This window comes from Apaloderma vittatum, unplaced genomic scaffold (genome assembly GCF_000703405.1).
Source record: "Apaloderma vittatum isolate BGI_N311 unplaced genomic scaffold, ASM70340v1 scaffold11683, whole genome shotgun sequence".
In the NCBI taxonomy this organism is placed as follows: domain Eukaryota; kingdom Metazoa; phylum Chordata; class Aves; order Trogoniformes; family Trogonidae; genus Apaloderma; species Apaloderma vittatum.
In genome coordinates, this window is record NW_009708640.1 from 1 (window position 1) to 22,201 (window position 22,201).

Here is a 22,201-nt window from a genome sequence, read left to right on the forward strand (position 1 = left end):
TTATTTTATTTTATTTTATTTTATTCATTACTCTTAATATTATGTTCAAAAAATCTTAAATAGCAGGCTATCCACTTTCCAATTCATTATAGGCTCTCTGTGCAATCCAGACAGGAACTAAGTATGCTTTAGTTATCTGCATATGTTAATGCAATCTGTCTGCCCAGAAAATTGCTCCAAAGTACTTTAAAAAGAGACATTGGAATGTTATACCATAGGAAAAATAAGTCGGCTGTATACAAGGAACCTGAGTCACTAGAAAAACCTGTGATTCTGAAGAATGTTTTAAGGTAACTTTAAAAAATCTGTTAAAACCTAAACTTGTTTTTATAGCTTTTAATATAGCTAGGAAGAGATTTCTTTACTTGGGTTTGACTTTTATTGGGTTTTATTATAACTGTTATGTTCAGACATCAAACTAAGTGTTCCTGGCTTTTGCCAGGAAGCTTCTAGGAGATCTATGAATATCTACTCTCTGCTTAAAACCTTCAGAAGCAGCAATGAACACCTCTGAAATTAGATCCTTCTAATGCCTGACCTTAATGTGGACACTGGTGAAACAGTCTGCGTTTGTTAACAGGGCTGTTCTGAGAGCGATGACATATTATGTTATAAGGCCTTGATTTATTTGAGACAGGGGTGCCTAATTCTTTTGGTGGGCTTGCCACAGGATTACTCTTCCACAGCAGCAGCAAAAGGCTTCCACTTCCACCTCACTTAAAAAATAAAGAGTGCAGCAACATCCACCTGAGCATCCTTGTCTTATTTGCATGCTTAGCATAAACCTCAGATTACGGGATACAGGGATACCCAACACCTTGTCCCTTACAGTAATCATGACTCCCTTTTTTAAGGACCTACCCAAACATGAAAGTAGGAACAATAGTCGTAGTAATAAGCTTCAGTGTTTCAATAACCTTGCAAAAGTATTTTCCTTTTTTTCTCTTTAATTAAAAAAAAAAAACCACAACCAAAACTAAACCCACACTGGTAACTCAATAGCCACTGGCAGGGGCACAGGGCCTATGGAAGGAGAAACATGGCTGGCTGCAGTTCTTCCAGGATGAGCTGTGCCTTGCTTACCTCCCAGCACCTGGCTAGCTTTTGCATTGGCCATCTTTAGTATAAGGAGACAAACGCCCTTCTGCTGCCCATGGAGGTAATTTGGCTCTTTTCTTCAGCTGGCTTGGCTCCCTATGGCCAGGGGTCTGCTGCTGGAGAGTCACTTGCCCTATGGCCAACTAGACCTCCAAGCACTCTGTCATGGTATGTGTGGGCACTTACTCCATGAAGAAAAGCATAAGCTATATCTGCCCAGACAGAAAGAGAGAGCTACTGTCTCCTAAACACACAGGTTGTATACTTTGAGTGTCTGTAGTGTGAGTCTACTCCAGATAACTCCTGAAGCTCAGGTGGACTCTGACTGTATGTTACCTTTTTTTTTTTTTTTCTTGTCAGTTCTACTGGCAAATGGTCGTTTCTTTTCCAAAAATAAATTAAAAAAAAAAAAAAGAAAATTATCTTCCCTCTCCTGTTCCCTTTGCATGGCATTATGACTTGGTTGGAAAAAAGATTATCTCTTAGAAGAGTGGCTTGCCATTGCTGCAATAAGATGATAGATAATGAATGTGGCAATAGCTGCTAAGTTACAGGAAAATAAACACCTCTTGCCAGAAAGACCAGCATAGTTTGAACTGCTGGTTCGTCATTGCAAAGGATATCATAAATCTTTGCATTTTAGCCTTTGGAACATTAGCACAAATTGTTTCCAAATACTCTAGACCTGCATGGCTTATGTCACTTGACTTGCCAGACACAAATCTTCCTTTCTCAGAGGAAGGAAAATAAACAGATAGAAAATTCTCCATACACAGAGTTCCTCTGGAAAAAAAAGTCAGGTGGGAGAAATGTCTGCACACCTTGGAGGAAGATGGGTGTCTCTGAAGACCCTTTATTTCCTATGCAGGTGGTTAACACAACATCTCACTCTAGAGGAACAGGTAGAGCCCCAGCCCACTGACCTGACTGAGGTCAGTAGCAAGTCCTCCTTTGGCATCTACAGAGGCTCAGTTCTAGGTCTCCAGGTATTGCTACAAGATAGAGCTTCACTTCACTGAATAAACAACTACATTTTTCAGGCAGTTTCCCTTGGCTTCTTCCTCTCCCCTGTGTGTGTGTGCATCTGTACCTCTCAGTGTTCAACATCCCCTGAGAGGTTAAAATAAGGGATGAACAGAACATTTGTTATTGAGCTTGCAAACATAGATGAAAAAGCAAGCAAGGTCTGGGTAAACCCCCTTTTCCATTAGTCAATAGTGTCATGGGATGAGAGAACACTGGGTGATTTCTTAATGACATAATGAGCTTTAATTTTTATGAGGTAATACAGTAACTTTAACAATTACTGCCAGTAAAATGACACTGTTTGAGCAAACAGGGGAAGAAGAGGAAAGAAGCATAGCTTTTAAGTCAGTCTAGTAACTTTTCAGTAATTTTTGTGCCAATACTTACTTCCTGGAAGACACAATATGGGTAGTGCTAACATTTGGCATAAGCTGTAGTGTCTCTTCTGGGCATGTGATGGAAAGATCTTTTCCTTTTGGAGATATACTTGTTATGTCTAATGTTGCAGGAGGGAGACTGTATGGTAGAAAAATCAATTTCCCCTTCATGATAATGTTGAGACCAATCTGAAAAAGCATAAGTATAAAATGACTACTGCTATAAAAATCTAAAGACCTTGTTGTACCACAAAGAGGTGTAATAACGAAGAGTCTCTGGCCCACAAATCTTTAAAGTCAACAAGTATCAAACACAAGAGGAAGAGATAGATCAATAGCGAGGAGGTTGCATTGCAATTTGTGTTCATCCACAACCGTGAAATTCTTTTTGGTTTCTTTTCTAACAGTCCAAAGCAGTGCATAAGGCATGCCCTAAGATAAGCACGATTTTATTTTATGTAATAGGAACCAATGGACTGGTTATGTAAAGGACCACACGTACAAAGTAACAGGCAAAAACATTGCTCAGTATGACTTCTTATGTCAAGTTTGTAAGACAACAATGAAATTATATGTTTGACAGTCCTGCTAATTTTTCAGTAGATAGGCCCCATGACTACTTTGCACATAAGTCTTCTAGAGAAGAAAAAAACTGTCAGATATCCTCAAACTATCACATAGTAGATCATGAGATCCAATCCAAGGCCCGGATCTAAACGCTCTGGAATTTCGGATGCTTCACCCTAAATTTCATCTTTCTGAATTAAATCACATGATCCTGAATTCCTAACTTTAAGAAATATTGGATCTGAAGTTGGTCCCAGATCCCATAAAGTATTCACACAACTAAAACCAAAGAGCAGATCATGGAAAGTTTCTTTTTTGGTCTTTTGATTTTCCAGATCTCCAGAGTTGTGTCTCAAACCCCATCCAGAGCCGCCCTTGCAGTGTCTTCATAGAGCAGAGTTCACCCCTAAATCTGTTTGGGACTGTCTCTCCCTGCTCAGGGTGACAGTCTTAGAGCACATTTAACAAAACTAGATCCCTTTCAGAATAGGGAGGAAAATGCCCAGGTATCTTCTAGAATTGTGGCAGGACTATTGTATTAGGTAATGCTTGCCTCTTCTCCTGTGGGAAGCACCCAGAAAATAGTACAGCACTCAAGAAGAAATCTCCTGTGACCAAGATACTGGAACATTCACCTCCAAGACTTTCTTCCAGTCACAAACCACTTCTGTATTTTTCATTTAGCAGCTTTGGATGAAGGACAGAAATGGTATAAACCTGTAAAAGAATCACACATTATGGTTTTTTGCTTTTACACATTTTGACTGGAGAGAAATTTTTCACTCTTCAATATTGCACATCTACTTTTAATTCACGGCTAGAAAGAACTAATTCTGAAGAAAGGTGAAAAATGCAAGTTCATAAATGGTTCCTGCTCACAATTCAACTTAGTAATAATGCAAATTAGCCATGCAACCAAATCCTATTATTTGGAAAAACATCTAATAAAGTCTGGTATAAAGTACAGATTTCTGTCCTAAACAGAAACTATTTAGACAAGTCTATTGCTCCTCTCAGACTCAGTCATGCATCCATGCACCAGCTTATACTGGTCCAACCTTTCTGAAATTACCCTCTGAAGGAAATTAAGTTTCTATCTAGTTCTTTAGTGAGAAAGTACAAATGTGTTATTTAAGTTGGGGGTGTAAACAGGCTCAAACCTGAAGGAAAAATTAGTCCACCATTACCTTTTAAATATTGTGGTAGACTGCACCTCTGCTTCAAGAGGAGGCTAACTTGCTGGAAGCAGTTATTAAGGAAGGTTACTCTGTAGTGGCCCTCTTCTCTTTCCTTACACTTTCACTGCTCTTGGAGAGGCGCTACAGGGGAACTTTGGGTAGTCATTACACTCCTTTCCCCAGCATAAATCTTCTTGCTTTCCACCTTTTTTTTTCTAACAGTCTCTATGATCCTCTCTACTCTGGAAGAAGCAAGAGCACTAAAGTATTTCCAGCTCCCCTTTGGGATAATATTGTTAATTAGTTCCTAGAGCATCTGTAGAGTCAAAACAGTGGGATTGCTACTCCTTCTGAGTTGTCTGTAACACAGATGACCAGCTGTCAGGATTATTCTACCAAGTGTGTTTTGGGGTTTGGTAGTTTGCCTCTCCTTCTTCAGTAGCTACTTGGAGCTCAAAAGACTTCCCAGCAGTTGACCAAGCATTTTTTTTTAAAAAAAGTCTAGACATTGAAATAAGCTTTGCCCATTCAAACTGCCCTAAAATCTTAATCAAAGTCCAGCTATGGGGAATAAAAGATAATGAAAACTCGAATCCTGGAGGAGAACTCAGGATTTCAGAATGCCCTAAACGTGACTCCCAGTGCCAGAAGGAGAGGACAATCTTCAAAATCGAGCAACCCATGCCAAGAACACTAAGCAAGTAACAACTTTTTGTTTAAAATTGAGAGATGAAGTTGGCAAAAGAACTGCAGATGTTGTAAATGTCACTTGTGTGTGACAGACAGAGGAGGCCACTTAAGCCATTAGTACTCAAAACATTTAAGGCTTTATAGATCAAATGAGGCTTAAAGAGGAGATCAGACCTGTCAGGCAATGAAGATCATACAGTCTGGGTGGAACATGTCTGGGAAATTCCACTTGCCAAGCAGGCAGCTATGCTCTGCTCCAGCTATAACCTTCACACACATTTCAGGTGCACACACTGCACACACTGCATACCTCAGGTTAAGAAAGAAGATGATGACCTCAATGAAACCCAAAATAACTTGTCCCAGGCAATAATAAACATTCATGCAAGTAATCAAAGGCATTTGTGTCATCATCACTTGTGTGTGCATCCAGAAAATGCTGGAGATATAACAAGAGGAGAAAAGAGCATCCCTGATTCAGACAAGCAGATACAATGTTTGCGGTTTCTGCTACTTACATTTCCCCTTCTGTAGTCATTATCTGACATCTGCCTGAAACAGAGCAGCTAGCTCCCATTTGTGTCCCAGTACACTAAAGCTGTTTGATAAATCATTAAACTCGCATAAGAGAAGAATCAGATATACAATCATCAATCCCACATCTCCTGCTGTCAACTGTGCCCACAGTTCCACGCATGAGCACAGAGGGTTGGTGTCTCTCTGCAGGGCAATGCCTGCCATTGGCTCACTGAGAACGCAGAGAAGGAAGGGGCAGAAGCACGTAACAGTGATGCCCAAATGCCTGTGCGTGACTAAAGTCTACCAGCACTGCAAACCTTTGTCTTGCCTTAAGAAGGAGATGTTGCTCCTTCTGAAGGTTAGCTGGCTCATCTTCTTAGTGTACCTGGCTCCCTCTATCCCCTACAAAGACAGCTTCTTGCTTTGGACCTATTTGTCAAAATCTATTCTTGCTTTTGTCCTGTTGGTCAAAACCCATCACAAACGCCATATGAATTCTTGAAATTCAGGATTTACTCTTGTCTCCTGCTCCTAACACTGGCTCTGGTCAAAGATGAGTCAGTGGATGGCTAAAGTACATGGGCTGCTGTCATTACCCAGCACTGCAAAATTTATAGTCCAGTTTCTTCCTGTGGTGTTGATTTATCTGACTACTGAAGGTTGATTTCAAACGGAGGCACAATGTGCTAAACCAGAAATTACAAACCTTTCATGGGGTACTGGGTCAAGTGTAGTTTGGTCTGACATGTGCCTTTTTCTGTCTTCTTGACAGGATAGCTGGACTCCAAGACACCAATATGACTGAACGCTTTGACTGCCACTACTGCAAAGAGTCCCTGTTTGGTAAGAAGTACATCCTGAGGGAGGACAGCCCGTACTGCGTGAAATGTTACGAAAACCTGTATTCCAACACCTGTGAGGAATGCAAAAAACCTATTGGTGCTGACTGCAAGGTATGACAGATTTGAGTCTTGTTACAGAAATCTTGACAGAGTAGCCTGGATACAGAGCTCTGAGACATGCTATTACCCAGAATGATCCAGTTTAACAGCTGCATAGCAGGTTCTTTTGGTGGGAGACCATGCTTTCTGGACATCTGTATCTGCTTTTTATCACTTCACTTGGATTTTAGGAAGAAATTCTTCAGTATGAGGGTGGCAAGACTTTGGAATAAATTGCCCAGAGATGTTGTGGCTGCCCCCTCCCTGGAGGTGTTCAAGGCCAAGTTGGACGGAGCCTTGAGTAGTCTGATCTAGTCGAGAAGCGTCCCTGCCCGTGACAGGGAGGTTGGACTAGATGATCTCTAAGGTCCTTTCCAGCCTAGGCCATTCTATGTTTCTATGATTATTTTCCAGGCTTTTTAATAGAAATGGACCAACATCCCTTTCTTCCTACAAGGCGTAGAATAGTCTGATGATCTGGTGTTAGAAAGAACCTCTAGCTCATTAGAAGAGTCCAACTGTCCTTGGGGCCATCTGGGGTCCAAAAAGGTGGCAGCAGCTGATTTTGCCTCCCTGTCAGAGGGAGGTAAGCCACTGCTGTTTTTGCAGTGACAACAATTCAGTTGTCACCAAGTGACAAGACACACTTGAGAAAAGCTGCGAGCTCATGGAATACAAAAATCTGGCTAATGCTGACCCAAGTAATAAGCCAGTTAGAACACAGTCAGAATAATTAGCATTTTAAATACAGGATGATGATGGTAGAGTCTAGCTAAAGATTGGAAAGGACAAAGCAGAGGCCTTGCTCACTTGAGCCAGGCATAGCTACACCACATGAAAATACCTACCTGGTACAAATAAGGTATGGCCACTTGCGTTTCTTTTAAATTAACTCAAAACTACTGGAGTTTATGTCAGTTTCACTCTGATTGAATCAAGACAGATGATACTTGTACCATCCAGTGCAGTGCCTGTTGGACTGCCACAGACAGACTTCATCCAATATGCATCTTCCTTGCACAAAAGTGACGTGTTTAAAGTGAGCCAAGAGTTTCACTGACAGAGTGAGTTTGCACTAAAACAGGAGTCTGCATGGCCATGTGATTCTTGACCAATGCGAGGAGGTCTAATGTTTGATTTCCCACGTTGCTGATCCATACCACTAGATGCACCAGTTAGTCACTACTGCTGATACTAGCACTCTGTCACTAGTTCAGAGATATAAAAATACATGGTTACTCAGACTGGGAAAAATAAACGTCTCATATCTCCCAATCGATCTATCCAACTCTACTGGCAAATCAGTTGGAAAGTCCCTTTCAGAAGCCTTAAAAAGGTGACAATGTTTCACCATCATGATAAGGAATTGGCAATAGCCTGTAAGAGGGCATAAAACTGCCAGCTTTCCTACAGGTCATAAATATTCAGATTAGAGAAGAAATACAGCTGGCCTGACCTGAAAAAGCAAAATATTTGTGCCCGATTCCAGAATGTGCTTTTGTTTTAAAGTTTCTTTCTAATCCCTTGAGAAGACATTTCCATGTGTTGATATTCAGGAATTTAAAAACTTGGACTGGCTTCAACAAATCTCGGACAAAGTATTCAGGAATTAATCAGGCTGAACTTTTCAACCCAGATTTATGGATTTAGGGAGTGTGGGTGTTATCCGATATACTGCTCTTCTGTACTTTTTTAAGCAAGACACATTCTACTAGCAGGTTTTTTTTTAAAAAAAGACCCTAATTGTCAGCAATATGAGAATATTTTATGTAAAGAACCAGAACTATATGTGGAAAACACAACTACAAGATAGCAAATTTCTTAAAGAGCTACTGAGTGTACTGCAAACGTGACCTTTTAGTTTCTGTGACTGCTGTTTGTACCTGTTCACACTTTAAGCTACAGCTTTTGAGCATGTTGAACAGTTTTAACCAAATTCTGACAGATGGATGGAAGTTGCAAATTCAAATTCCTACAAGTTTTCTGGAGAAAAGATGTGGTTGGGTAGAAAAAGAGATGCTATTGATGTTCCCACTGAGAGGAAAACTAGCTTTTCAATGACAGTAATGGATGCTACAGAGCACATTTGAGAGAGCCCTTGTAAGTGCCTCAGCCACAAGATAAATTTCAGTCGAAGTTTGCGTACTGTATGACTGAGCATAATTCAACCATGAAGATAAATTTCAGTCAAAGTTTGCGTACTGTATGACTGAGCATAATTCAACCATGAAACACAAAGCCACATAAAAATCATCTTTCTGCTCCTTATAAAACTGTATATATACACAGATATATTAACATATATGAAATATATGTACATGTACACATTCACCAGAGATATATGTATGTATTTTTATATGTATCTTTTTACACATTGCATTTTCATTTTTCTCTGAGTGATGAAGACAAACATACTGTATTTAGGAATAAAACCAGTACGCATACTGCATGTACAAAATGGACTCCATACTTACTTGTATGTTTTGACACAGTCTTTATACAGCTCTAAAATTTGGGACAAAAATGTAATGGAGTGATGGTGTTATCAGAAAGAGTCACTTCCTCTACATCTGGCAGGGCCACCCACCCTCATGTTCACATCACAGCCTCAAAGGCTCCATATAGCTCTCACCACAGATTTGCCTTTTCAAGTCCCTTCTTGGCCACTGCTGTTTCTCCATACTGAGAAAAGACCTGTACTGAGAGCCCAGCTGCCCTTGAGATGCTCTTAATTTCCATCCCACCAGCCTTCCTAACTAAAGGAATCCTCCTATAGCTGAAAGGGTTACACCAAAGTAAAACTGGTGATGACAAGAGGATGGCCAGCTCTCCATCTCTGACACTACTGTCATGTATCAGCAGTGGTCCAGAGCATCAGCTCACCCATAGAATCACAGAATGGTTAAGGTTGGAAGGAACCTTGCAGATCATCTAATTCCAACTCCCCTGCTGTGGGCAGGGACACCTCTCTCCCACCAGACTAGGTTGGTCAAAGCCTCATCCAGCCTGGCCTTGAACACTTTCAGGGAGGGGGCATCTACAGCCTCTATGGGCAACCTGTTCCAGTGCTTCACCACCCTCATGGTGAAGAATTTCTTCCTTATATCTAATTTGAATCTACTCTCTTGCAGTTTCAGACGATTGCCCCTTGTCCTGTCACTACAGGCCCTTGTAAGGAGCCCTTCTCCAGCTTTCTGTGGGCCCCTTTCATGTACTGGAAGACTGCTATTAGGTCACCGGGGAGCCTTCTCTTCTCTAAGCTGAATAGCCCCAGCTTCCTCAACTTAAGCTTGCTCAGACACTTGTAATACTTCAACTTTGACAGTGCTGTGCTCTGAGAGGATCAAAATGACGGCAGCTTTCACCTAGTGTTTTGGCCATGGGACAGAGAGCCCTCAAGATAAGTATCTTGAAGAGAAGCTGGTTTTGAAATCAAAGCAGGAGAGAAATTGCTTCAGTATCTTTGTGATTTTTTATGGTAATTTATGGGTAACCGAGTATAACTATGTAATAATTAAGTTGTTCTTTATTTTAAGTGGTTCCCCCGCTCTCCCCAAAAAAAAGGAAAAAGAGAAAAAAGAAAAAAAGGAAAAAAATAAAAATAAAAAGAAAGAATGAAAATATGCATCTGAATGACACCTTTGGACTTAGGTCGTTTTATTAACTGTATTCAATTCTAGATGAGATTTATGAAACTTTCACAGACACCTTAAAGGCTTCATCTACTGAGTGGTAGAAAGCACTGGCAGGCAGCAAAAAAACATGATGCCATTTCTCTCACAGCTGTTATGCACTATCCATATGCCAACAGGTTCTAGTAGACATCTACCCTTTCTAAAAAGAACTGGCATTCCATTGCCTATGTCCCTGGTGAACTCTCAGCACACATACAGTTTCATGCTTCTTTCTGGAAATCAATTTATTATGTTCTCATTTACTTAACTGCTGAAGTGTGACTTTTCGTTGATTTTGGCTTTTTAAAAAGTTTCCCTGTAGGTCCTATTCCACAGGACAAATACAGGAAATACCTACAGTAATCCAGTGCTTAATGCAGTCCACAAGTTGGCTTTGGCAGGCAGGAGGGAGTGAAAACTCTCCCTGCGAAATATGAGAATGAAGTTAACAGCAGGTTGTGAGATAAAGCAGGCCAAAAATTAATCAAAAGGGTCAGTCTTACACATAAACTAAAGAAAAACTAAAGCACCTAGTAATGCAGATCAGGAAAGGGAGAAAATACTTTTCTAATTTTTAATGTTTAAATCCTGTCCTGAGTTGCAGCACTTTTTCAGTGCATTACTGAATATCAAACTAGTTGTTGTGAAGTGAAATTGTAAAAGAGGCAGGTACCTTCATCTCTTTTCTCTAAGGGGCTGGGTTCAGCACAATATCACTTGTTTTTACCTTTTCTAAACATGCTTTTGATAGGTATGTGTCAGTCTAATACACTTAAGTGTTTTGCTACAGGATGTGTGTAGCTAAAATTTGTACAACACTTTGACTGCATATTCCATTTCCTCTGCTCCACCCTCTGAAAAGAGCATTGTGGCAAGCAAAAAAGTCTGATGTAGACTTCGTTCATAAGCAAACATATACAGTTACTCTTCTGGTAATAAACTCTCTAATCTCCTTCTTCCTCTTGGGTCCCTGCTGAAAGCCAGGTCAAGAGAAATTGTAATACTTAACGGCTTAATTTTACTTAAACTTTCAAAGCCAGAGTGGAAGGCGATAATCATAGAATCATAGAATGGCCTAAGCTGGAAGGGATCTTAGAGATCATTTTAATCCAGCCTCCCTGTCACCAGGGACACCACCTCTCGACTAGATGAGGAAACACATGGGGACCGAACGGGAATCGAACCCGTGACCTTGGTGTTGTTAGCACCAAATTAACTGACTGAGCTAACCAGCCCCCTATATAGTTGTAGGTTATGAGGAGTCTACACTTAACCAAGTTACCTGGTAACTCTAGTCTTGGGGCCCTTCTAGTTTTTTAAAAAAACTACTTTTCTAGTTGTTTTTTTTTTAATAAAATGTCACCTGCATTCCCATTCTAGAGGCCAAATAAACCGTGCTGGATCAAAACTACAGAACTGTGGAGGAGTTCAAAAACACAATCTTGACAATGTTGAAAATGGTTACCTTGACAAAGTTTTCTTTGGGGATGACATAATGAAAATAAACAAAAATAAAATCACTCGAAAAGCACATAATGGCTTTTCAAAATCGTATATTTCACACCTCTTTTGCGTGAGATGACTCTAAAAACTTTTAGACACAAATAGGATCTCAAATGTCAGTATATGGTCATTCTTTAGTCTCTTGTCTGTGCTTTATCTAACAAGGCTCTTATTTGCACTTATGTGTACTTTAACTAGAGCGCATGGTTGTCAGTTTTCATAGATGCACAGACCGACAGCAATGTCCGTGTTTCTTTTATGCAACATAGGAGGCTGCATAAAAAACTACAGCTGAAATATGTAACACCAGGGACTCATTCCTCTTGAGCTGCATGAAGTGACTGATATGTCATGCTCATCAATATTTTAAGGATACTCTCCAGTTCCGAGTCCACAGTAGAGGTTTTCTTCATTCTTGCATGAATTTTCAGGAAGAATGAAACAAGGCTTAGTTGCACCTTCTGCTGGAACAGATGTATTCGGTTCACAACCAGCTAGTGTAACCTAGAGCTCACATGCCTAGCGTAAACCTGATGCTCTTGCAGCTTAACTGAGGACCAGCCTGACAGCCAGACAAGCTTGAAGACAGTTTTGCACAGGCAGCTTACCAGTGTACAATCTGTTCCAGATCAATACACCCACAGGTTATAAACAAGCCAAAAACTTCAGTTAGATACCCCGGGAGGTTGTGGACTCTCTGTCTTTGGAGACTTTCAAACCCCACCTGGATGTGTTCCTGTGTGATGTGCTCTAGGCAATCCTGCTTTAGCAGGGGGGTTGGACTAGACGACCTCTAGAGGTTCCTTCCAACACTGACAATATGCAACACACCAAAGTAAAGCAAATCTCATTTTCAGTTACTTTCTTAAACCAACCTGAGAACAATCATGATGCAGAAATGGTTTTATCAGTTCCTTGGATTTCCTTCCTTCAGATGCAACAGATTCAGAGACAGAGAGTGATGCCCATTTCATCGGTCTAATATTCTGCTGCAGACATGTCAAAGCCAGACATCTTAGACTCCCCTCCACAGCTGATGACAGTGTCTGTTATAATCACTCAGGGTAGCTAAAGATTGTTCAAGACAGTCTGTACCTTGGGTACTTTGGTTTGTAGTTGATCTTCATCCTTTGAGGTGATGAAATATCTGCTTTCACCTACCCAGCCACTTGTCTATACAAGCTGCCATCGCAACTGACTCAGGGATCAAACCTTTCATCATTGACACCTAATTCTTGTCTTTATTGCCCCTCTTCTAAAAGGCACCTATATTTGTGGATAAAAAAAGGCAGAACGAAAGCAGATATCGGCACATGAATTTTGGAGATAAAAAACAGCTTGCAGAATATTTAAAAAAAATGAGAAAGGCAGCAGGCCAGGTGAAGAAATTGAATACAATAGAAAGAAAACCAGCTCTGCTGTCGTTCTACTTTCTAGGAAGCAAATTTCAGATTTTGGAGAACTCTATTGACTGTATGTTGTATTTTTCTGTTGAAAATATTAACCTCTGAGATCAGATTTAGGCTATTCAACTTTATTTAGATTGGAAAAAAAAGAAAATTACTTCCAAATAAGTTTTTCTTTCATTTTACCATTAGAAACTATTAAAACTTTATGGTCAACTTTATCGGGTATTTCAAAAGGAGTTAGCTGAAATGAATAGACAAGCTGAATAAACAACTGTCTGAAAGCAGTAAAGTAGGAGGCTTAAATATTCTATTGCAGAGTTCTATTTCTGAGATGAAAGGTGCATTGGATACCAGTTGTTACTCAAAGTGATTTTAAAAAAAAAAAAAATTTACCTGAGTAGCACAGATGCCCAGACAAAAAAAAATCATTAATGCATTGTCACATTCTAATTGAATTTACTCTGCTTTTAACAAGCTACCACAAGCAAGACAAAAGTATTCCAGTGTTTCCTCCTAGCGGTTTATGAGAACAAGGATCCTACAGACATAATGGGTGTTTATTTTCGGTCAACCCAAATCCACAGAATCTTTTGTTTACTCTGGGCTAAGACTGCACATTTGGAGTTACCTGGGACTGTACTGACTGACAGAGCAGCTTAGGCCAGATTCTGTTTGAACACTTTGTGATGCTTCCATTTACACAAGTAAAAAATCTGATATTCTACAACTCATTCTTTTCCTTCTGTTACCCAGACCGATCCAGTACTTGTAATTACTACAGAGCAGATCTTGAGCTAGAACCTGAGAAGCTATTTCTGCTCCATTTTTATACTCCCCATTCATGACAACACTAGCCAATCACACTCCCATCTCAAACCAAAGCCTTTATACATTGGCGTGGACACCCTTTCTTCTACCGATCTAAGCCCCATTTTGTTTGAAGTCCAAAGATGCTATTTAAGTGTTACATGATTAGGCCACCTTATTTTAAAAGGCACAATCTATCTCTTTAGGTCACAATTTCAAGAAGGACCAGTTTTTTCAAATAATAAAAGTACCACTGTGGAGAGTATTTTAAATACTTGGTGCCGATTCTAATCCTTTGGCCAGAGTGTTCTGCATCACTGGAGTAAACACCTATGAAATGACCCAGAAATCAGTAATAGCTAAAACAAATAGGGGAAGACTATTATATCTATAAAGTTAACAAGTTTTACTCTGACTCAGAACTGAGACTTTATTCTCAAAGGAAATACCTAAATGAAACTAGTTGTTCCCCTTCCTCATACAAAAAAAATAGTTACCTTGAACTGAAAAAGGGTTGATACCTGTCATGAGCTGTTCTTGGTTATCATAGTAAAATAAGTTCACCATCATGAGAACATTTTGTTTTCCTGAGCTGTGAGCTGTGTTCTCTGAGCTACCAGTTGTGCAAAATACTCATTCTGTGGGTTTGGATTTTCACAGGATCTGTCTTACAAGGACCGTCACTGGCATGAAACCTGCTTCCAGTGCTTCCAGTGCAAGAATTCTTTGGTGGACAAACCTTTTGCTGCAAAAGAGGAACATCTGCTTTGTACTGATTGCTACTCCAACGAATACTCTTCCAAATGTAATGAGTGCAAGAAGACTATTATGCCAGGTTAGGATGCTTGCTTTGTTTTGACTAAGAAAAGATTAGGCTAAATATCAAGCCCAAACTCCACAATTGTGACAAATGTTCTTCCTTGACTATCTCTGCTAAGTCATGGTGAACTTCGTAAAATACAGTTCGTAGTGTCATTTCCATGACAAGAACACATAATTTTCATAACGGATCATGATAGAACTGTTATTCACATGATGCCCATTACTCTTGAAAATTAGCATTTATTTCATTTAGCTTTTTTAATAATGGGATTTATAATTTTCTACAGCAGTATCCATTAAAAGAATTTTAATGTCCGGACAACTAAAATTGATCTTTCTGTCTAATCACAACTTTGTATTCTGTCTTGATTGAAGATCAGAAGCAATTTGCAAATTTAACAGCTTACATAATTCATAATTTAGCTTTTTATGGATTTACTCTAAATTTAGCTTCTCCTGTAAAAATGAAAAACTGGTCAAAGGCCATTCTTGAGTACAAAGATATAAAGAAACAGGAAAGAGCTCTTTTCTTTTTCAACATGAAACATGAGATTATAGTAATAGATTGCTAAAACCTCATCTTCTCATGTCAATACTATAGCATTCTGTGATGATTTGAGGGCTTAAAATGGAAGCAATATTGGTCCAGAAATAATATATTAAAAGGCAATTTGAAGAATCCATATACATGCTCTGTATGATTGCCAGTTACTTTTTCCAATAAAATGTTTCCTTGGGTGGTTCTGACATTTGTCATCCTAGACAAAAGCTGAAAACTGCAATGTTGTGCACCGCAGGTATAAAAATGAGAGTTTGATGTTGAAATAGGATGTATAAATAGAAACAACAACGATATTTAAAAGCAGATGGCTCTATCCATTCACGATTGAGTTTAAGCATCTTCTTCTATTATTCCATGTGCTCTTGTTTTTACTGACACAGCGCTAACATTTGACATGTTTGGGAATACCTAGTTTTAAAGGTGAAGCGATAGATAGATAGATAGATAGATAGCTTTTTTTAAAGACTTCATCAAATTCATCCCCATGATCAGTGAGCTTATTTACTAAATGGAATGCTTTTTGCCTATTAAGCCAGCTGTAGATTAAGAAGTAGTAAAGGAGGCTGAAACCAGTGACCCTGAGAATCCCTTTTTCTCTTATAATCTGAAACAGAAGAAGTCAATTTTTATGAAGCTTTACAACCACCAACTGGTCATTAGCTGCTTACTCAAGATAGCTGCGATGTTACCACATTTGGAGAGCAGTACACCTGGCACATATTTTCTGCTTACATAGCACACCATGTTAGTACAGCAGCTTCACCAGAGCACTGTGATCACCAGCTGAAGCATAATTCACTTTGAAAGAACCAGCAAGTGGTTGGATACCCTTTATGGAGACTGTTAATGCTACACTTGCCCTTTTCTTTGCTCCACTAAATATACAATTTAGATTTAATAAAGGATTATCATGACATTCCCATTAAATACTAAAGTAATTACAAGCTTGATCTTTCAGTCCTTCTGCAAAGTAAACTCGCACTGACTTCAGTCCAGCAGCTAACAAACAGGGCTCCCCCAGCTCTGAGTTTTAGTAACAACATAATTCCAAAGAGAAAACATCTAAAAAGGTGAAAATAAAATTCTAGACTATTAAAAAAAAATCCACATCTCCTTTTTCCAGAACATCACTCCTTCAAGGATTGATTTATTGCTCCTTGTATGACACAGAATGTCACTAATGCAGAGATGGCGTAAGTCTTAAAAGGTGTCCATTAATAAAATAGATCAGAAATATTCAAGCATACAAGCATCAGATAATTAACAGTTCACTATAATTATCTTTAAGTCAAATCTTTAAAAACAAAAGAAGAAAAACATGCAATTGGTAAACAAAGAGGAATTAATGCTTGAAAATGGGAAAATGGTAAAACCTCACCCTGCAGTAATGGAGGTTGGTATCAAAGGATTTGGTGTAGTTCTTCACCATCAGCCAGCACTGCCAGTTTGTCAGTCTTCCAAGCATTTGACAACATGTTTGTTGCTACAGGCTTCAAGAATAACACAGAACTGTAGGAGCATCATTTGTTTGCTTTCCCTTCTGGCCAGTATCAAATATTCTGACTTGAACTGGCACATAGGAAATTACATAGCGTCCAAAGAAATTTGTCCATGTAACAGGGTGTCTCCAATGTCCTGGAAAGGCTCAGTCCTCCTGCCATACAATGGACTGAATCTGCAAAAAGCAGTATCTGTACCCTAAAACATCATTCTAGACAAGTACAATCAGCTCCTAACAACCATAACACTTCTCTATTTTTCAGTTAAAGGATATTTAAAGATTTTTTTTCCTTTCACATTGCAACTATGGTTTAAATACAACTGAAGAGAGAGAGAAAGGTTTTTTTCTTACTAGAAGTTCCAAGAGGCAGAAAAAAATTAAGGATGGGTGTTGCAGAGTTGAAACCCATTGCAAATTTATAGTGGACCTCAATGAGGACAGGAACACAGTCCCAGAGCAGATATGAAATAATCCTTTGTCTCAGACAGTGACTACGCTTTATTGGGAAAGGGAGGCAAGAAGTTTGCCCAGAATTAACCGAGCATCTTGCAGCTGTCTAAAAAGAAACAAAAGGAACTTAGAATGAACAAAGTCCTATTTTAATGAGGAATGGCCTTATCTTCACTCAGCACCAACGGCAGCTTTCATTGGTGTCTCATCGATTCCCCAGAATTTTCTTGTGCATTAGAATTCATTAATAACTCTAATAATGTCACAAAAAAAGGTGTGCTAAGCCTTCGTTATGCAGAGCAGTAAATGCTCCTCTTCCTTAAAGGAGGAGAAGAACCACCCACTCTCCAAAAAACTTAAAATGGTACCAAATACCATGCAAAGCTGGTAGGAACATGAAATAGCCCCTAGCTCATAGCTGTGCCACAAGAAGCTACAACATGAGCTACAGATTGCATTGGTCCCAGCCAGAAGTTCAGCTGATGCTCTGGTCTCATTACAGGTACTCGGAAGATGGAATACAAGGGCAACAGCTGGCACGAGACCTGCTTCATCTGCTACCGCTGCCAACAGCCTATTGGCACAAAGAGTTTCATTCCTAAGGACAATCAAAACTTTTGCGTCCCTTGCTATGAGAAGCAGTTCGCCATGCAGTGCGTCCAGTGCAAGAAGGTAGTGCTCTTATTTTTACTTACCTAAAACCTAAGCGTCCCATTTTACGTCCAGGTAGGTAGAGAACTTACTTGTCTCTATGTTAAAAGATTCACAGTCAACTGATTTTAAGAAGATACAATTTCAGCTTCTATCCTGCACCAGGCACAGCATTCACTACAATGAGAATTTTCTTAGTCAAGGTTAAAAATGCCTTTTGTGTTGAAAGCATACAGATAACACATTTTAAAAGACAAAACAATACAAAAACTCTGCAGTGGAATAATCTCATTCCAATAAAACCCACTACACATGATATACCTAAACGTTTCAACTAGAAGGAAGATCAGTTAACATTGATCATTTTTTAATATTGTAATGACGTTCAAGACAGAGATAAGATTTACACAGAGCAAATGCTGTTCCAGAAATAAACACTAGTAAACTCAATAAGCTCAGTAGTATGACTTTCTAGGCTAAGGACCTTTTATTTGTGAATTTCCTAAATTCTATACACAGACACTGATAAGGATCTTAGAACATCATCTTACCACTAATAGAACTACCAAATCCAAGTTTCCTAAGGACATATGCCTAGGCAAAGACAAGCAAAAACTGTGGCTGTACCCACAGCAAATTCCCTTTTCCCACTGTCACCTCTTCTTGTCTCCCTTTGCCCTCTGCGTCCTTCCAGCCACCCCCTGTGCCCACACCACCCAGACCAAAAGCATCCTGGCTTGTGTCAGGAATGGTGGTGTCAGCAGGAGCAGGGAGGTGATCATGCCCCTGTACTCAGCTTTGGTGAGGCCGCACCTTGAGTACTGTGTCCAGTTTTGGGCCCCTCACTACAAGAGGGACATTGAGGCGCTGGAGGGGGCACGGAGTCAGGCTACAAAGCTGGTAAAGGGCTTAGAACACAAGTTGTATGAGGAAAGGCTGAGGGATCTGGGGCTGTTTAGCCTAGAGAAGAGGAGATTGAGGGGAGACCTCATCGCTCTCTACAACTACCTGAAGGGAGGTTGTAGAAAGGCGGGGATTGGTCTGTTCTCTCTAGTGGAGAGTGATAGGACAAGGGGAAATGGATTTAAATTGCACCAGGGGAAGTTCAGGTTAGATATTAGGTAGGATTTCTATACTGAGAGGGTTGTCAGCCATTGGAACAGGCTGCCCAGGCAGGTGATTGAGTCACCGTCCCAGGAGGTGTTCAAGAGACGGGTGGATGATGCATTGGGGGGAATCATTTAGTAGATTGATAGGGCTGGGACGAAGGCTGGAGTTGATGATCTTCTAGGTCTCTTCCAGCTGATATAATTTTATGATTCTATTCTATGACTTTATTCCATGTGTGCTACCCACTCATTTGCCCTTCCAGTCAAGCAAAGTCACAGTCTGGTTGGACGTACCAACTGGCCAGAAACAATGGTGTCTTTGCTACTGCATGGGCAAAAATCAAATAGGCAAAGGCTAAATTTTTCTTTCAGCCTTTGACCCAAAGTATACCTAATTACCTGTACTATCTCCTTTCCATCCATTGATTTTTCTGGACCTTGTAGGAGTTTCATATCTTAAATACTCCATCTAGTGTCCAATTTTAACCACACTTGAGAACAGGCTCAAAAACACTTGGTAAAGGGGCAAAGAAATAGATGAACACACATATTAGGTAGCATGATCACATACAAGCCTGATTACTAGGGAACCTCCCTTTGGGGAACAAAGGAAGAAAAATTAAACTTTCCAGTTTTACAGCCTTCTTAGGAATATTCAATAGATGAAAAGAAGTTAAGTTTGTCTAACATCACAAGATCTGTTTTTGTTGGCAACAACTTGTTGTAAGAGAAAAAACCCAGACTAAGTCCGGAGAAGCAGAAAGCAAAGACTTCAGCTAAAATTTGAAATAAAACAGTCTTTGCCAAGTAAAGTAACTGGGAAGCTGAAACACATAAAGGCAGTTCCTTCACCACTAAGAATGGGACAGGTAAAGGAACAGAGATGAGAAGGATCCTAGCACATGCATATGAAAAGTGCCATATGAAGCTTTGAAAACAAAAAGGACAATTGAGCGTGAAATTATATAACATACAGAGGATAAAGTACTTTTCAGTATGGGGCTTCATTGTATAAATTAAGAAATCATAATAATTCACTTGCATGATTTACTCAAGGCCAACTCCAGGCACAGTAATGATTTTGCTGCCATTAATCCTTCCTTCCTTCCTTCCATTCACAAAAACTTCATGACCTTTCCTCTCTACCAAATAAAAACACAAAGCTGCCACCCTCAAGAGAACACTTTCTGTCTTGCTTTCCAAACACCAGGCTATCACTACAGGAGGTGTTACTTACCGGGACCAGCCGTGGCATAAGGAGTGCTTCGTTTGTACTGGATGCAAGAAGCAGTTGTCCGGACAACGCTTTACTTCCAGGGATGAGTTCGCTTATTGCCTGAGCTGCTTCTGCAACCTCTATGCCAAGAAGTGTGCTGGATGCACGAACCCAATCAGCGGTAGGTTTCTCATGGCCAGAGCCTTTACATTTTGTTTTGTTTAGTTGGTTTTTTTCAATGAACTGCTTCTAATATTAAAAATGGTTCAATAATTCACTCCAAATAACTTTAAGAGATTCAAGACACTGAACAATTCAAGATGTGTGAAATTAAAGACTTACAATGCCTTTCAAATGCCTGACAAAAAGAAACGGAAGAGGTCCTTATATCAATTTTTCCTCCTTTTCGCACAATTTTCATGGAACGTGGCAGACACACAGTAACAGAGCTATGCATGCAGTGTTCAGTACCTCATTCCACTTAATGTCATTAGATCTCAGCAACAACGGTCCCTTCATCAGAAGAAAGTGTCTTGCTGTAACACAGTGCACTTCTGTGAGTTTTCAGGACTGCAAGGCTTTGAGGTACTGCTTTCTAGTACAAGAGCACTTAAAGGAACAACAGCTAAGAGCTTTACTATGAATCAGCGTAAAAATACAACCTCCTGCATGAAGCAACTGGCATTTCTCAGCATGATCCATACAGTTCCACCTGGACCATTTTCTCTCGTCATTGCTCTGCCCTTGTGTCTGTCGCTCACTAACACATGCTCGATTGCACAGTTCCTAGACAAGTCAGTGCATAACACCGCAGGTACTGTCTTCTGTTCATGTGAAAGAGACATTATCTTTTGAATATTGAAGTCCTTTATCATCTGCTGTTGTTCGGGGTTGTTTTTCAAAATGTCGCTACTAAGGGCAAAACAACAAAAAACCAAAAATGCTCTCATCAGTTAAGACAAATGCCCAATTAAATCTTTTCACTGACTTCCAGCTTATCATTCCAATGCATCATACTCAAATTGCTTGTTATTTCTGAGGGTAAGCAAGAAATAATTACCACTAAGATACATTTATCCCTTCTCTTCTTTTTCCCTGTGCAACTTCAGCTCTAATTCTGACAATCTCCCTAGTCTCAAACTCTTGAATGCTTTTTGCAGTTTGCTAACCTGCTTCTTTTCTTGAGGCACTCTCCCTTTCAAAGCTATGAATCAAGTCATGACACAACCTGTCAGCCTTCTTTTTTAATCATCTAAATGCATGTTTACAAAACAAAATTGGCTTAACCAGACATAAAATATTCCCTAGAAATTAATCAGGCTTCTGTCCAGGGGCAGTTTCCCCCTTCTTCTGCTGTAAAATTGCTGTGCCATCCCTTTAAAGTTCATTTCTGCCATTATCACTAGTGATAACAGTCTAGTTCATTAATTTAGCTGAAAGAAACAGAACTATGTGAGGATGAAAACATTACTTGCTACAAAATAAGGGTGGCAAAATTAGCACAGTAACAAATAGCATTTTTTCATGTCATTTTTGCATGTCACAGCAATCTGTGAGGTCATTTCATGTCATTTTTTCCTGTCACAGCAATCTGTGAGGGGAGTCTGAAATAGCATCACTTGATGGCTGATGTGCTATTCTTTTCCGGTAACAATGTCTTTGTTTTTTAAATAGGACTTGGAGGAACGAAGTACATCTCCTTTGAAGAACGGCAGTGGCATAATGATTGCTTTAACTGTAAGAAGTGCTCTCTCTCGTTAGTGGGTCGCGGTTTCCTCACGGAAAGGGATGACATCCTTTGCCCTGAATGTGGGAAGGATATTTAAAGCTCCAAGTAAGAGGTAGGGAGAGGGGAGGAAAGCCGTGCTTGCAATATATAATCTGAAACACACGGATGCTCAGAACTAGCTTTGCCACTCTGTGTTTCGCTGTACTTAACCTTTTCCTTCAAACTCTCCAAACCTGGAGGGAAAACAACTTCAAAATCTGTAGTAATGGTGTCGGTGTTTTAAGGTTTCTACTGCTAACAAAACTAATGCGAAAGCTGGGATGTAAAACTATTTGGGTGTAATTGACATAACATACTCTTTTTGTTGTTCTT

The 22,201-nt window shown here is 39.7% G+C and overlaps 1 protein-coding gene across 1 annotated transcript; it reads left to right on the forward strand.

Moving 5' to 3' along the window:
• The first annotated feature begins 6,231 nt into the window (after positions 1 to 6,231).
• FHL2 (four and a half LIM domains 2) lies at positions 6,232 to 21,940 on the forward strand. The gene is made up of 5 exons (XM_009866636.1): positions 6,232 to 6,408; positions 14,450 to 14,624; positions 17,627 to 17,796; positions 20,095 to 20,281; positions 21,775 to 21,940. The coding sequence occupies exons 1-5, from the start codon at positions 6,253 to 6,255 to the stop codon at positions 21,924 to 21,926; spliced, it is 840 nt and encodes a 279-aa protein (XP_009864938.1). The 5' UTR covers positions 6,232 to 6,252; the 3' UTR covers positions 21,927 to 21,940.
• Positions 21,941 to 22,201: the final 261 nt, after the last annotated feature.

What these genes read in the sequence shown, in the direction of transcription:
- FHL2 (XM_009866636.1), top strand. Translation starts at nt 6,253, where the DNA reads ATGACTGAACGCTTTGACTGCCACTACTGCAAAGAGTCCCTGTTTGGT. An exon ending in CTATTGGTGCTGACTGCAAG is followed by an intron (nt 6,409 to 14,449) that starts GTATGACAGATT and finishes GGATTTTCACAG; the next exon opens with GATCTGTCTTACAAGGACCG. An exon ending in ATGCACGAACCCAATCAGCG is followed by an intron (nt 20,282 to 21,774) that starts GTAGGTTTCTCA and finishes TTTTTTAAATAG; the next exon opens with GACTTGGAGGAACGAAGTAC.